Source organism: Conger conger, chromosome 14 (genome assembly GCF_963514075.1).
Source record: "Conger conger chromosome 14, fConCon1.1, whole genome shotgun sequence".
Lineage (NCBI taxonomy): Eukaryota > Metazoa > Chordata > Actinopteri > Anguilliformes > Congridae > Conger > Conger conger.
The window spans coordinates 45794301-45809554 of NC_083773.1; the positions used below are offsets into that span (position 1 = coordinate 45794301).

General features: G+C 47.4%; 2 protein-coding genes across 8 annotated transcripts in view; one reads left to right on the top strand and one right to left on the bottom strand.

Moving 5' to 3' along the window:
• On the top strand, positions 1-8125 carry ddit3 (DNA-damage-inducible transcript 3). 6 transcript variants are annotated; one of them, XM_061218697.1, is made up of 5 exons: positions 32-137; positions 1474-1591; positions 1949-2013; positions 2948-3154; positions 5854-8125. In XM_061218697.1, exons 4-5 carry the CDS (start codon positions 3002-3004, stop codon positions 6547-6549), a joined length of 849 nt encoding a protein of 282 aa, XP_061074681.1. In that variant the 5' UTR covers positions 32-137; positions 1474-1591; positions 1949-2013; positions 2948-3001; the 3' UTR covers positions 6550-8125. The 6 variants fall into 6 exon arrangements, 5 of the variants coding, with proteins under 5 accessions (XP_061074680.1, XP_061074679.1, XP_061074682.1 ...); XM_061218699.1 differs by having other exon boundaries at positions 1949-2000; XM_061218696.1 differs by lacking the exon at positions 1474-1591 and having other exon boundaries at positions 1-137; positions 2869-3154.
• A 52-nt stretch (positions 8126-8177) lies between these two features.
• mars1 (methionyl-tRNA synthetase 1) overlaps positions 8178-15254 on the bottom strand; it is a 38112-nt gene continuing 31035 nt past the window's right edge. Inside the window, exons 19-22 of one of the 2 annotated variants that reach the window (XM_061218693.1) lie at positions 14809-14880; positions 14572-14598; positions 13534-13650; positions 8178-9352 (exon numbers count right to left, since the gene is read on the bottom strand). In XM_061218693.1, coding sequence (XP_061074677.1) covers positions 9209-9352; positions 13534-13650; positions 14572-14598; positions 14809-14880 — 360 coding nt within the window. In that variant the 3' untranslated portion in view covers positions 8178-9208. The remainder of the gene's footprint in view (positions 9353-13533; positions 13651-14571; positions 14599-14808; positions 14881-15254) is intronic. The other variant, XM_061218694.1, reaches the window with a different exon arrangement.

A 15254-nucleotide genomic window follows, 5' to 3' on the forward strand; every position in this document is an offset into this window, starting at 1 on the left:
CCGGGAGTTTCCAAAAATTCACATTCAGTGACTTATACTGAACAATGGTTAACATGAGCTATCACCAATCTCAACAAAAATATATTCACACTCCAACCCCTAGACAAACAAGAAAGCGAAATAATAAAAGAAAAAGGGTAAGTAAATGCGATACAGTTGATTACAGTTCGTTTGGAAATGTTTTAATCATCTTTTGCTGAAAAAGCTTCAGTTTTCTTAGACTGTGATGAACTAATCTGTTTATTTAGTCCAGTGGGGCTAGATAATTTGACATTGAGTAACCTGCAAGTCTTTTTATGTATCACGCAGCCACCAAACTATAGGTAACATTAGCTAACTAGCATTTCGAGACTCAGCCTAACGCGTGTTTTGGCAAAACTCCCAAGTCTGTTTTTGGGAGTACAGTTGCTGTTCTCATGTTAAATGTGACATGTCTTTATATAGACATGTTCTGAGAATGTCTTTCCAATGAATTATCTATGGCAGACCAAATGGATGGCTATTTTAAAAAGGGAGGAAAATGGCAGAGATACTGAGTTTTTGACAAGTTACGCATTTGGAGTTTGACAGCCATTGAAAACATGCAGTAGGTAGCTAGCTGTCGTAATAAATAACCAATGCGAATTATTAGTCATTTGTTTTATTTTCTGAGGCTGTAACATTCCAGTTGACCATGCTATACAAGCTTATTAACTTTACTTTACCTTGCTTATCTTGTGTTCGTCATATTTGCAAAATGAATAGCTAGCTGTCCACCAGTTGTCAAACAAAATAACAGGAAATCACTTCCCAGCTGACATGGGATGCCGATCGTTACTTGTTTTTATTCTCTTCTTAATTATAGAATTAATTATAAAATGTTACAACTTTATTTCGCGAGTTAGCCGTTTCAGCGCACCAGGAAAATTGAACTCCCTGGCGCAGATTTATCGACTGCTTTTGTTTCGTGTACTCTGTACTTTGATTCCATGACGTAACCAAAACCAAACGATCAAAGCGGATTGGATGATTGTCAAAGAAAAGAAACGCAATCCACACAATTTCCTCCACCCTGAAATCAATTAATTGTTTCAGATACTGTCGTTTGCCCCACCCCCTCCCCCGCTGACTGTGGGCTTTTGGAGTTACGGTCCAAGAGCTCATTAATTCATTATCTTCGAGTAGTAGCCTAATTAGAAGTAACAGTGGTTTTAAAAAGGAAACCTTTGAACGATTGTTTATACAATTAAGTATCCAATTATATGAAATTAATCTCAAACACCAAACAATTCCGTTTTCGTCCTGTAAAGCGTGGGCATTGTTTTTGTTTTTCAATTTGATAGGGTGTTGGCATTGTTTTGTTCGACTTGGAGCCGTTCAGATAAGACATTTAAAAAAAAATTGAGCCTGGCAAGTGTTTTGATCGGAAGCCAGCCGGTCACCGTGCGGTCTCGTGCATGCGTTTGATCCCGATACCTGCACCTGCCATTCCAGAGCGTGGCTGATTTTGACGAGGGCTGTAGACAGTGGAGGGGGCGCTCTAGGACACTTTATTCATCTTTGTTTACACGAAAACCAATGACCTCAATTTCGCTGCCCCGCACAATACAAAGTAAGCACGACATGCACCAGCATTAACAACAACAAAAACAGCATTGATCTGCAACAGATCTAATTTTCATGTAAAATTAAATTATTTTAACCAGAACTTCACTTGGGAATAAACATGGACTGGTTGAGGGGTGATAACATTGTGTAACATCGGGGAATTCCAGTTTGGAGTCGCTCTGTCGGTAATTTAATAGGATTGTTACTGCGTGTGGTACACATTGGTACACAGGGCATCACGTTGGTGTACTTGATAACCTATGAAGTGATATTTGATCTGCGCTGGCAATTACAATACACATTGTATTTTACATTTGTCATATTAATTAATGTTTGGTTATAACTTCTTCTCTTTTTAAAGATTTGTTGGGGAAAACTATCACCGACAACACACCGCCAGACTTGATTAACAGGTGATTTGAGAAGGTGAATGCACTTTATTTATTATAACATAAAAAAACCCATTATTTTCCAATTTCATATACATTTTGATGTTCTTAATCGTGAAATGTATGAAATGGTAGGAAAGGTGCAAGTCTTCAAGGGTTTTTTTTTGTTGTTGTATGTATTGTAACAGATCCACAGCTCTTCAATGTGCAAACAATATAAAGGGTTCTCATCTCAGTTTAATCGCGTCTATTCAGTCTTTGAAATGACGTCATTATTTTGTCCAGAGTCCAGATTACATTTTAAATCATTCCTGCAGTACATGCATGTGTCCACTTGGAGCCGCCACGTTCTTATCTCACGCGCAGGAAAGGACAAGGCAGTTCATTGGCAGGAATTACATTAACATTTTAACTTAAAAAAAAAAAAAAAAAAAGTACTTATGCAGCACATTTTCGCTCATGACTATTGGTTCTTCTGTAGTAAAACAGCAGTGATGGAGTGTGCATTTGAGGTCTGTGCGGCAGGAATAGGGGTGCACATATAAAAGTGGTGATTCAACTGCATCCATTTCTTGTTCGAATCGATTATGCTTGATTCAATGCATTCTTTAAAATAAATGAGCTTAGAAGTAAAGCTTTGGGCATTGTTTTAATTGTCTAATCTACTAATACTGAGTACAAGCATTTCTCCAGTCAAATTGGTGCAATCAGTGTATTTTTCAAAATAATTCTGTAATGAATTGAATCATATCAAAATAATCCAATCAGATTGTGGTGAAATGAGATTTCATGACGCATTGACTGGTTTCCTAACGAGTCATCAGAGAGTTGAATCCTTGTGAGGCGGGCGCCTTACGTAGCGAGGTGAGATTCACCCTGTTGTTGCGTACAGGTCCAGAGTGTTCCAGTGTGGAACCAGACCTGCGTGCTGTGAGTGTGTGGAGACATGACTGCGCTGTTGTTGCGTACAGGTCCAGAGTGTTCCAGTGTGGAACCAGACCTGCGCGCTGTGAGTGTGTGGAGACATGACTGCGGAGTGGCTGCACCTGCCCCCCCCATACCCCCCCGGCGTGGGGCCGCTGTGCGGGGCCGAGCTGGAGGCCTGGTACGAGGACCTGCAGGACATCCTGGGCTCCGACGGAGGAGGGGTGAAGGCCCGCGCCCCGCCCTGCCCTGAGGTCAGGCCCTGCCCTCTCCCCGACACTTCAGTCATCTCTGCTTAAATAATCACGCACTTTATTTTAACGTAACCACACATTGTGTTTATTTATAAAGGTAGCGCTTTTCACAAAACCTGAAGCTTGCCTTGAGCAATGGCAACGGCTTTTATACTGCAGTGGCAATTTCAGCAGCTACGTTTTAAATTAAAATCTGGGCACGCGGCAATAATACGATTAATCGAATACAATTTGTGCAATGTAGTAGAAATGTAATGTCATATAAATGTAATAAGTAAATTTGTAATTATTCAGAGAATAAGAGATTAGAGAGCAAATGTTTTTGGTTTTGAACAAAAGACCGATGCTCATTGTTCCTTCCCTTTAGCCAGGGGTGCGTAACAAGGCCATTCTGTTTCAGCATTTTGTGCCAACTTCTGGTCTTAATTATTAAATTGACTCAATCATATCCTATCTTACATGTGTATGAGTACCGGCTACAGCTGCAGACTGCATCCTAATGATGCTTGAACCAGGGTAATTTATAGAGCTGTCAGCAAATTAAAAACAAGGCAATTGGTTGGGGGGAAAAAAAACAAACAAACAAAAAAAACAATAAAAACAGTACGCAGACCGGCCCTGGAGACCCTTGAGGAAACAGGGCTGCTTTTCCTCAGCAATTTTCTCAATTCATGTACATAATAAATATAATAAATACCACTACAAATAATCATAATCATAATTATGACATTATAAATAACTATATAACTTATAACTTATGATATAATTATTCTATATTATTAAAATGATGAATAGCCTATAGACTTGACATAAATTATTGGTATAGTACTTTTCCCAGAGAGCACATACGTGTGTACAGAAGGTAAATGTGATGGAAAGTGAAGTTGTCATCATTGTTATTACTATTATTATTCATATTAATAATAATATACACTTGATGTAATTTATTGGTAGGCTATAACACTGCCCAGAACACACAGGATTTACCAGACGTGTTTAAAAGACCGCAAACGTTTGCGCCGAATTATGTTTGCAGCAAGCAGTTGCTGTTGAACGATTTTAAATTAAAGAACATTCCATTTAGTTTGCCATTTTTTTAAACACAAATAGATGCGGCTTAGGTCTAACAATGCCAGCTAGCTGATTCGTTGCTTATCTGGGATTCTTATTTTAAAAATTAAGAAATTACACTGACGTACGTCTCCCCGTCGGCCATTTTTGTTGGCCACTCACGATCGACTCAAACTGTTAGCGAATGTTAGGTAATGGGCAATTCCACAGTAATGTCAATCTGAGCATGAAAAAATAAACGTACTTACTTCCCAATTAAACCTATGTCCCAAACAGTCGATTGTAACAATTTTTTCATCTGATAAAATGTATACTAACAACAGGAAAATGTTTAAAAATGGATTTATTAGTCTCATTACCATTAAAATCATTATTTGGTGGCCATCTTGAAAACATTCAAAACCATTTCAGATGGTTTTCTCAATGTCAAAACGGATCTTCAGAAGCATTTCAGATGACAGCAAATGTTTTAATTCAATTTAAATACTCTAAATAGCCGCTTATAAATGTCGACAAACCGATGTGCAAATACCATGACAACCAATTAGGTTAATTAGCGAAATATTAGACGAGTAATGCTGGCATTTACGATTACGATTAGCCCACTTACTTTCCATTTTGATAACGATTCAATGACAAACTGCGAAATGTTATCTTAAACCGCCAAATGCCGCTGGATTTATTTCCTATTTTTCTTTTTAATCGATTTCAATTTTTTAATCCGACGTTAGTTAAAGCGGCCCGCCCGAACTATAAACTGCGAGAAACACAGAATATGCTAGATGCGGTGTTAAAATCATCAACATAATAGCTAACTAGGACATTAAGAATTCTATCCATGTTCAGGCTTGTAGACTCATCTGCATTTAAGGAAAACATTCCTTTTTTTAAACATTGCTACTGCCGTGTATAAGTTTCCTGTCACACACCCTGCAGAAACGGCCAGCTTCAGTTTCTTGCACCAAGTGTCAATTTGCACCACAAATTTCTTCAACAGAAGCCCATCTCCATTCATTTTTCACTCTACTCTCAATTAGACTTGTGTCTAATTGAACTTCGCTTCCATGTCCATGACACGGTGACTGACGAACTGACAGTAGCTCCCAATTAATTTGATGAAAAAACTGCCTTACTCGCATACCGTTGGTAATTGAAGAATAAATGCGCGTTATGACATTTCAAGACCTTTTGTTGCATGTTACAAAAGAAGGGATGTTAACATTGCTATATTACACAGAATTAAATTACTCCTGTATATACTATAATTTTAGGGAGAAAGTAGCAAAGTTATGTATTATCTTGACTTGCCTGGGGAGTGGTTGCTGTTTCATCTTATTTTTTGTATTTTGTTTACGAGAATATTATTTTGTGGAAAAAACGGCCAGTTTTTTTAATATATATTTTTTAACATTATTTTCTTTGCCCTTCCCCTCAGCCAAGTGGTGCTCACTCATAACACCCTAATGTTCGTGGTGACCTGAAAAAAGTCTGAATATATTGCCGAAAGTCAGCTAGCGTGAGTTAATGTTTGCCGTCTTGAACGCAGGTCTGGTCTTGCCCTGGGACAGGATTCCTACTCCTCTCTCCTAACTGTCCCTCCCTCCCTCCATCTCTCCCTCTCTCTGCAGAAGGAGCCAGAGTTCCTGGACGTGCTGGAGAGCTGCTCTCTGACCTGGCTGACGGACGGGCAGGCCTGGGGGGGCGAGGGGGGGGTCCAGCGTGTGGTGGAGGCGGGGCCTCCCCCTCAGGGCCCCGCCCCTGTCCCAAGCACCGCCCCCAGAGAGGAGAGGGAAGAGGGGGGCGTGGCCCCAACCTCAGGGGGCGGCGACCTGCTGCCTCCAGAGTTCTTTGAGCTTCTGAGTGAGGGCGGGGCGGGGCTGATGGAGGGGGGGGCGGGGGTGGAGTACCGCTCCCAGCATCGCCCCCCGTCGCCCACGCCCAGCGAGGACGAGCCTCCGTCTGTCCCAGACTCCTCGTCCTGCTCCCCCTGCTCCTCCTCCGCCTCCCCCTCCCCCCCACTGCCCTCCTCGCCCCCCTCTCCCCCCTCCCCGCCCCCCTCCCTGTCCTACAGGCTGGGCAAGCGTCGGAGGGGGGGGGACCGGGCGGGCGGGCGTGCCCCCTCGCCCCCGGCCGGCCTGGCCCCCCCGCTCGGCCCCTCCCAGGCCAAGAAGAGCAGGAAAGAGAGGGAGCAGGAGAACGAGAGGAGGGTTCAGGAGCTGACGGAGCAGAACGAGCGGCTCAAGGCCCAGATCGAGCGGCTGGCCGAGGAGGTGCAGAGGACCCGGCGCTCGCTCATCGAGAGGCTGGTCAACACCCGCAAGTGAGGGGGGGCGGGGGGCGGGCGGGGGCCACAGAGACACAGAGAACAGAATAACTATCAGCAGAGAAGTAGTGAACTGCAGGCATTCTTCAGGGCGAGCTCAGAGCAGAACAAGGGGGCATTAATGGAAACTGGTCACTGCGTGCTTGCCAGGACATGTACTGGAGGCACTAGGGGTTTGCAAGACCAGGCTTGAGATGGTGCCAGATACTATTTAGCTTTCAGGCAAACTAAGCAGGAGGTACACTTTATTGGATGGAAAAGGCGAGCATTGCTGGGCTGAATGGCCGGTTCTCGTCAGTATGGTATGTTAAGACGGCCGGTTTTGGGGTGTTGGTTCCATTTTGGCTCAGGAATTTAGATCGTTATGGGCGATTTTCAGTCTGGCATGAACCCAAACCCTGGGATGGATGGAGCAAAGGAACGTCTCGGGCCACAGGGAAGGATGAGTAAAGGAGTACAGAAAGGAAGTGAAAGTGGGCAGATTTGGAGTGATAGTCAAAGGTTTACTGGAAAACGGCAGTAAAGGAACGGAACAGAACGGAAGTATAATGCAGAGAGCTTTCATGAGCAGAACGGAAGTATAATGCAGAGAGCTTTCATGAGCAGAATGGAAGTATAATGCAGAGAGCTTTCATGAGCAGAACGGAAGTATAATGCAGAGAGCTTTCATGAGCAGAACGGAAGTATAATGCAGAGAGCCTTAATGAGCAGGAATCTGACAGAAGCTTATCTGAGGGCGAATGGCGTGTTGTAAGGAAGGGCGGTCTTTTTGCGGGTAAGGAGATTGTGTTCAAGCCCTCTGTTTCTACTGAGCTGAAAGTGAGAGCCGCATTCACAGCTAATTTCAGGGTAGCTCTGTAGCCATGTAGCTCTGGAAGGAAAGACAGATGTGTAAAAGTGTGGGGTTTTTTTTACAGGAAGCAGGAAAGGAGGGAGAGGGAGAGAGGTGAATTAGAAATCTGTGGCACCGCACTGCCAAACCCATCCCTTCCCCCCCCCAAGAAAACACAACCTGATCTCATCAAACCTAATAAAATCTTAGGGACTTTCCTACATGGTTATTTTTTTGAAGTAGAGTTTTCCCCTTAGACAGTGTGAGAGCTCTGGACCTGTGTGTGAGATGGAGCTGAGCCTCAGCTCGGTGTGTGTGTGTGTGTGTGCACGATGCAGTGACCGAAAGCGCCTGTGTAAACGCCCTGGTCATGACCTGGGTATTTATATGCAAAGACCTGAACCGATGGGGCTAGGCGTGCTTTCGCCAACACTATTTTTCTGTACCGTAGAATTAAAGCGGCAGTAGTCTTGTACAATAAACAAAACACCGCTACTTTGCTCTCTCCCTATTTTTATATCAAGTTTGTAATATATACGGTTATATACTATACTATACTGTAACAGATTTTGTAACTCAATTTTCAAATATGTACTTTTTAATGTAAGAACCTAACCTGCATGCCTGTTCACTGTAATGGTTACTTCTTTTGAAGAATATTACTCATGAAATGATAGTCTTTAGCACTGCATTTACTCTTGTACTGTATCTTTGATTTCACTATTAAAGTTTAAATTTAACCCTTGATGTGAGTCTTACTTTTTGCATCAACAGACAAGTACAATACAAATAAAAGCTAAATAACAAATGGAAATATTTTATTAACTTTGGAAAAAGGCAGAACGGGTCCTGTTTCAGAGTGACAATAAGTCGGTGCTCATCATTAAATACTAAAACACTGGATTCACGCAAGGGTTTACATTTTCTTTTATAGTTTACATTTGATTGATTCCCAACATAGTCCATGGTTTCCAGGGTCCAAGAAACAAAAGGAAATTTAAAATGTTTTTTGACTGAGATCAGCTGTTTGTATTGACCAACACACCACACCACTGTAGAGATTAATCCCTTCCTAACCCTGCACTGCAAAAACCAGAAAAATAAGTCACTCAAATTTAGACTTAATTGTGTTTGTATACATTTTTTTGCTAAATAAAAAATATTGCCAATGGGGTGATAGTTCGACTCATTTCAAGATTTGCCAATGGGTTAAGAAAATCAAGCAATTTTTTTTTGTCTCATTACAAAACTGTTAAGACAGACTTTTTTTTTTTTTTTTTTGCAGCATGTTCCTAGAAATTTACCATCACGTAGGTCTTCATTTCATCCCTTATTTTGCACACCTGATTCTACTGGTTGGCAGCTCAAGGTGATCTCTAGGGGTGCATCTGAATACTCAACTCTCCAATCTGGAAGTATGGGGGCGAGGATGCATTGTGGGAGCATTGGGACACACCCTAGCTGTTGAATGAGGTGTGCTTTGTTAGGGTTGAAGGGAAACATACAAGACTGTAGATCCCCAGGAACAGGGTTGGGCAGCCCTGCTATTACTGATGAAGATGAGCCCCATTACTAATTTACACCTTAGTTATGCTTTCAGAAAGATCCCTTTAAATGTGCATAAAGCCTGAGATGGGAGGAGCTACTCAGGCGCTATTCATTGGCTGACACCATGTCAGCCTCTGATTTGCTGGTGGAAGGAATTGGTCACTGTGCCTTCAAATCATTTGGGGGAACAACTCCTGTTCCCTGTCGAGCACTGCTCTCGCCCCCTCTCATTTTCACCACCACCCACCCTTTCCTCTCCTCCTCCTCCCTCCATTCCTGGTTACTTCTTCTTCCCTTTCTGGGGCTCTGGGTCCTGGCCCTCTGCCAGCGCCAGCTGCCTCTTCAGCTCCAGGAGTCTGGACACCTCCGCCGTCACCAGAACCTTCTCCGCTTTCTGGGCCTTCAGAGCCCGCACCCGCTCGCCCTGAGGGAGACACACAGGGACATTAGCACCCGCTCGCCCTGAGGGAGACACGCAGGGACATTAGCACCCGCTCGCCCTGGGGGAGACATGCAGGGACATTAGCACCTGCTCGCCCTGAGGGAGACACGCAGGGACATTAGCACCCGCTCGCCCTGGGGGAGGGAGACACGTAGGGACATTAGCACCCGCTCGCCCTGGGGAAGACACGCAGGGACATTAGCACCCGCTCGCCCTGAGGGAGACACACAGGGACATTAGCACCCACTCGCCCTGAGGGAGACACGCAGGGACATTAGCACCCGCTCGCTCTGAGGGAGGGAGACACGCAGGGACATTAGCACCCGCTCGCCCTGAGGGAGGGAGACACGCAGGGACATTAGCACCTGCTCGCCCTGAGGGAGACACGCAGGGACATTAGCACCTGCTCGCCCTGAGGGAGACACGCAGGGACATTAGCACCCGCTCGCCCTGGGCGAGGGAGACACGCAGGGACATTAGCACCCGCTCGCCCTGAGGGAGACACGCAGGGACATTAGCACCCGCTCGCTCTGAGGGAGACACGCAGGGACGTTAGCACCTGCTCGCCCTGAGGGAGACACGCAGGGACATTAGCACCCGCTCGCCCTGAGGGAGGGAGACACACAGGGACATTAGCACCCGCTCGCCCTGAGGGAGGGAGACACGCAGGGACATTAGCACCCGCTCGCCCTGGGGGAGGGAGACACGCAGGGACATTAGCACCCGCTCGCCCTGAGGGAGACACGCAGGGACATTAGCACCTGCTCGCCCTGAGGGAGGGAGACACACAGGGACATTAGCACCCGCTCGCCCTGGGGGAGGGAGACACGCAGGGACATTAGCACCCGCTCGCCCTGGGGGAGACAGACACGCAGGGACATTAGCACCCGCTCGCCCTGAGGGAGACACGCAGGGACATTAGCACCCGCTCGCCCTGAGGGAGACAGACACGCAGGGACATTAGCACCTGCTCGCCCTGAGGGAGACACGCAGGGACATTTGCACCCGCTCGCCCTGGGGGAGGGAGACACGCAGGGACATTAGCACCCGCTCGCCCTGAGGGAAGGGAGACACGCAGGGACATTAGCACCCGCTCGCCCTGGGGGAGGGAGACACGCAGGGACATTAGCACCCGCTCGCTCTGAGGGAGACACGCAGGGACGTTAGCACCCGCTAATGTCCCATTAGCACCCACTCGCCCTGAGGGAGGGAGACACGCAGGGACATTAGCACCGCTCGCCCTGAGGGAGGGAAACACACAGGGACATTAGCACCCGCTCGCCCTGGGGGAGGGAGACACGCAGGGACATTAGCACCCACTCGCCCTGAGGGAGGGTGACATGCAGGGACATTAGCACCTGCTCGCCCTGGGGGAGGGAGACACGCAGGGACATTAGCACCCGCTCGCCCTGGGGGAGGGAGACACACAGGGACATTAGCACCCGCTCGCTCTGGGGGAGACATGCAGGGACGTTAGCACCCGCTCGCCCTGGGGGAGGGAGACACGCAGGGACATTAGCACCCGCTCGCCCTGGGGGAGACACGCAGGGACGTTAGCACCCGCTCGCTCTGAGGGAGACACGCAGGGACATTAGCACCCGCTCGCCCTGGGGAAGGGAGTCACGCCGGGACATTAGCACCCGCTCGCCCTTAGGGAGGGAGACACGCAGGGACATTAGCACCTGCTCGCCCTGAGGGAGACACGCAGGGACATTAGCAACCGCTCGCCCTGAGGGAGGGAGACACGCAGGGACATTAGCACCCGCTCGCCCTGAGGGAGGGCGACACACAGGGACATTAGCACCCGCTCGCCCTGAGGGAGGGAGACACGCAGGGACATTAGCAACCGCTCGCCCTGAGGGAGGGAGACACGCAGGGACATTAGCACCCGCTCGCCCTGAGGGAGGGAGACACGCAGGGACATTAGCACCTGCTCGCCCTGAGGGAGACACGCAGGGACATTTGCACCCGCTCGCCCTGGGGGAGGGAGACACGCAGGGACATTAGCACCCGCTCGCCCTGAGGGAAGGGAGACACGCAGGGACATTAGCACCCGCTCGCCCTGGGGGAGGGAGACACGCAGGGACATTAGCACCCGCTCGCTCTGGGGGAGACACGCAGGGACATTAGCACCCGCTCGCTCTGAGGGAGACACGCAGGGACATTAGCACCCACTCGCCCTGGGGGAGACATGCAGGGACGTTAGCACCCGCTCGCCCTGGGGGAGACACGCAGGGACGTTAGCACCCGCTCGCTCTGGGGGAGACACGCAGGGACGTTAGCACCCGCTCGCCCTGGGGGTGGGAGACACGCAGGGACGTTAGCACCCGCTCGCTCTGGGGGAGACACGCAGGGATGTTAGGGCCTGAAGGAGGGAGACGGGGATGGGGTACATTGTGTGTTGTTGGGATGGGGATATTGTGTGTTGTTGGGATGGGGGCTGTTTTGTGTTGTTGGTATGGAGACGGGGTATGTTGTGTGTTGTTGGTATGGGGAGTATTGTGTGTTGTTGGGATGGGGGATATTGTGTGTTGTTGGGATGGGGATGGGGGATATTGTGTGTCGTTGGGATGGGGAACGGGGATATTGTGTGTTGCTGGGATGGGGATATTGTGTGTTGTTGGGATGGGGATATTGTGTGTTGTCGGGATGGGGATATTGTGTGTTGCTGGGATGGGGATATTGTCTGTTGCTGAGATGGGGATACTGTGTGTTGCTGAGATGGGGATACTGTGTGTTGCTGGGATGGGGGATGTTTTTTGTTGTTGGGATGAGGATGGGGATATTGTATGTTGTTGGGATGGGGGATGTTTTTTGTTGTTGGGATGAGGATGGGGATATTGTGTGTTGGTATGGGGATATTGTGTGTTGCTGGGATGGGGATATTGTGTGTTGTTGGGATGGGGGATGATTTTTGTTGTTGGGATGAGGATGGGGGATATTGTGTGTAGTTGGGATGGGGATGGGGGATATTGTGTTGTTGGGATCGGGATGGGGGATATTTTGTGTTGTTGGGATGGGGGATATTTTGTGTTGTTGGGATGGGGGATATTGTGTATTGTTGGGATCAGGAATGGGGATATTTTGTGTTGTTGGGATCGGGAATGGGGATATTTTGTGTTGTTGGGATGGGGATATTTTGTGTCGTTGGGATGGGGATATTTTGTGTCGTTGGGATGGGGGATATTGTGTGTAGTTGGGATGGGGATATTGTGTGTTGTTGGGATCGGGATGGGGGATATTTTGTGTTGTTGGGATCGGGAATGGGGATATTTTGTGTTGTTGGGATGGGGATATTTTGTGTCGTTGGGATGGGGGATATTGTGTGTAGTTGGGATGGGGGATATTGTGTGTTGTTGGGATCGGGATGGGGGATATTTTGTGTTGTTGGGATGGGGGATGATTTTTGTTGTTGGGATGAGGATGGGGATATTTTGTGTTGTTGGGATGGGGGATATTGTGTGTTGTTGGGATCGGGATGGGGGATATTTTGTGTTGTTGGGATGGGGGATATTGTGTGTTGTTGGGATCGGGATGGGGGATATTTTGTGTTGTTGGGATGGGGGATATTGTGTGTTGTTGGGATCAGGATGGGGGATATTGTGTGTTGTTGGGATCGGGAATGGGGATATTTTGTGTTGTTGGGATGGGGGATATTGTGTGTTGTTGGGATCAGGATGGGGGATATTTTGTGTTGTTGGGATGGGGATGGGGGATATTGTGTGTTGTTGGGATCGGGAATGGGGATATTTTGTGTTGTTGGGATGGGGGATATTGTGTGTTGTTGGGATGGGGGATATTGTGTGTTGTTGGGATGGGGATGGGGGATATTGTGTGTTGTTGGGATCGGGAATGGGGATATTTTGTGTTGTTGGGATGGGGGATATTGTGTGTTGTTGGGATCAGGATGGGGGATATTTTGTGTTGTTGGGATGGGGATGGGGGATATTGTGTGTTGTTGGGATCGGGAATGGGGATATTTTGTGTTGTTGGGATGGGGGATATTGTGTGTTGTTGGGATGGGGGATATTGTGTGTTGTTGGGATCGGGAATGGGGATATTTTGTGTTGTTGGGATGGGGGATATTGTGTGTTGTTGGGATCAGGATGGGGGATATTGTGTGTTGTTGGGATGGCCCTGGGGCCGGCCCCCTGGGTACCCACCTGAGCTGCCACCTCCTGGGCCAGCTGCTGGGCCTTCACTGGGTCTGCACACGACTGGGGGTCCACAGGAGCGGGGGGCACCAATGGGGCCGGCGGAGCCTCTGAGTGGGATTTAGGCTGAGAGAGAGAGGTGGGAATGAAAACAAGAGAGAGAGAGGGAGAGAGAGAGGTGACCATTGGTTACAGCGTATGAGGCCACTCTTAACAGCAGAAGGAGAGTTTCTCCTTCACTCAGCTTCACTTCAGTCATACACTTACTGTAAATAAACTATTCATCACCAAACTTAAAGCCATAATGTGCTGCTCTTTAGAATTAGATTAATATCAATCCTTTTGTTTGTTAGTGTTGGGTGTTTCTGCAATTATATTCAACAATAACTTCAAAAATGTTCTTAAAACGTGAAAGTAATGATCAGATCAAATTCTGCTTACTGTTTACATGATGTGACTGATACTTTGGCAATATTATGCCTGAAAATGCAATAAAGCCATGAGAGACAGGGGGCAGAGGGGGAGGGGGAGAGGGAGAGAGAGGGAGAGTGAGGAGGGGGAGAGAAGGACGGGGAGAGAGGGAGGGAGGGGGAGAGGGGCAAAGGAGTTTAGTTTCCCAAGGCTTAGTTTAAACTTTAGGATCTGACTTTCCCAGAAACAAGCCTGGTCCTAAATATCATCCAGGTTTTTTGCATTTGTTTGATCAGAATAACCGCTGCTTTGTCGAGTGGTGAAACATAGATCCACTCCATTCAATGAAATCAAATGAGGGTGTCGTCATTCAGGGGTGAATGATGATAACTGGGATTGATAATCAGATGAAACCAGTGTTTGCATTACACGGTCAGGGCCATGTGTAACTCGGGGGTCTTCCCGATTTGTCCAGGCTGTGACTAAACTACGCCTCAGGGGGGTGGCTCTGCATCAAAGCCAAGCCCGGAGTTCTGCGGGAGATTTTTAGAAAAAGCAATGAAAAAAACGGCAGAGTTAGAGGCTGCAAACGGCAAAGGAAAGGGAGGTTTCCACCAGCAAGCAACGGCAGGTTACCTGGGGTCTGGAGGCTTCTTCCTCTGGCTGGAAGGAGGGAAGGAGGGAGGAAAGGAGGAAGGAGGGGATGGAGAAAGAAAGAGCTTGAGAAGAGCCCTGGTCAGGTTATGTTCTTGCGTGAGGAAAGAAGAACGCACAGCCTGAGAGAGGTCAGCGAGATCCCATTAAAAACTGCAGAAAATGACCAATGACCTGAATATGCATCTCTGTAACATGGCATGAACTTTGACCTCTCACCTGCTGACCCGCGAACCTCTTCCTCAAAGCCTCAATCTGGTCAGCCTCCAGCTTCTGGAACAATGGACTGACCTGGAGAGAGAGTGAGACTTTGACTTTTGATGTTCTTTAATGAAAAACAAAATTACACCTAAAAACAGGCAAAAATAAATTAAAAAAAAAAAAAATTAAAAAAAAAAAAGGATTGAAGGGGGCCAAACTCCTTCATTTAAAAAAAAAAAAATGATACCAGCACCAGAGTGATCCACACTGATACCAGCACCAGAGTGATCCACACTGATACCAGCACCAGACTGACCCACACTGATACCAGCACCAGACTGACCCACACTGATACCAGCACCAGAGTGATCCACACTGATACCAGCACCAGAGTGATCCACACTGATACCAGCACCAGAGTGACCCACACTGATACCAGCACCAGAGTGATCCACACTGATACC

Coding starts and splice junctions, on each gene's coding strand:
- ddit3 (XM_061218696.1), top strand. CDS start 3,002: ATGACTGCGGAGTGGCTGCACCTGCCCCCCCCATACCCCCCCGGCGTG. Junction 3,155..5,853: donor GCGCCCCGCCCTGCCCTGAG/GTCAGGCCCTGC, acceptor CTCTCTCTGCAG/AAGGAGCCAGAGTTCCTGGA.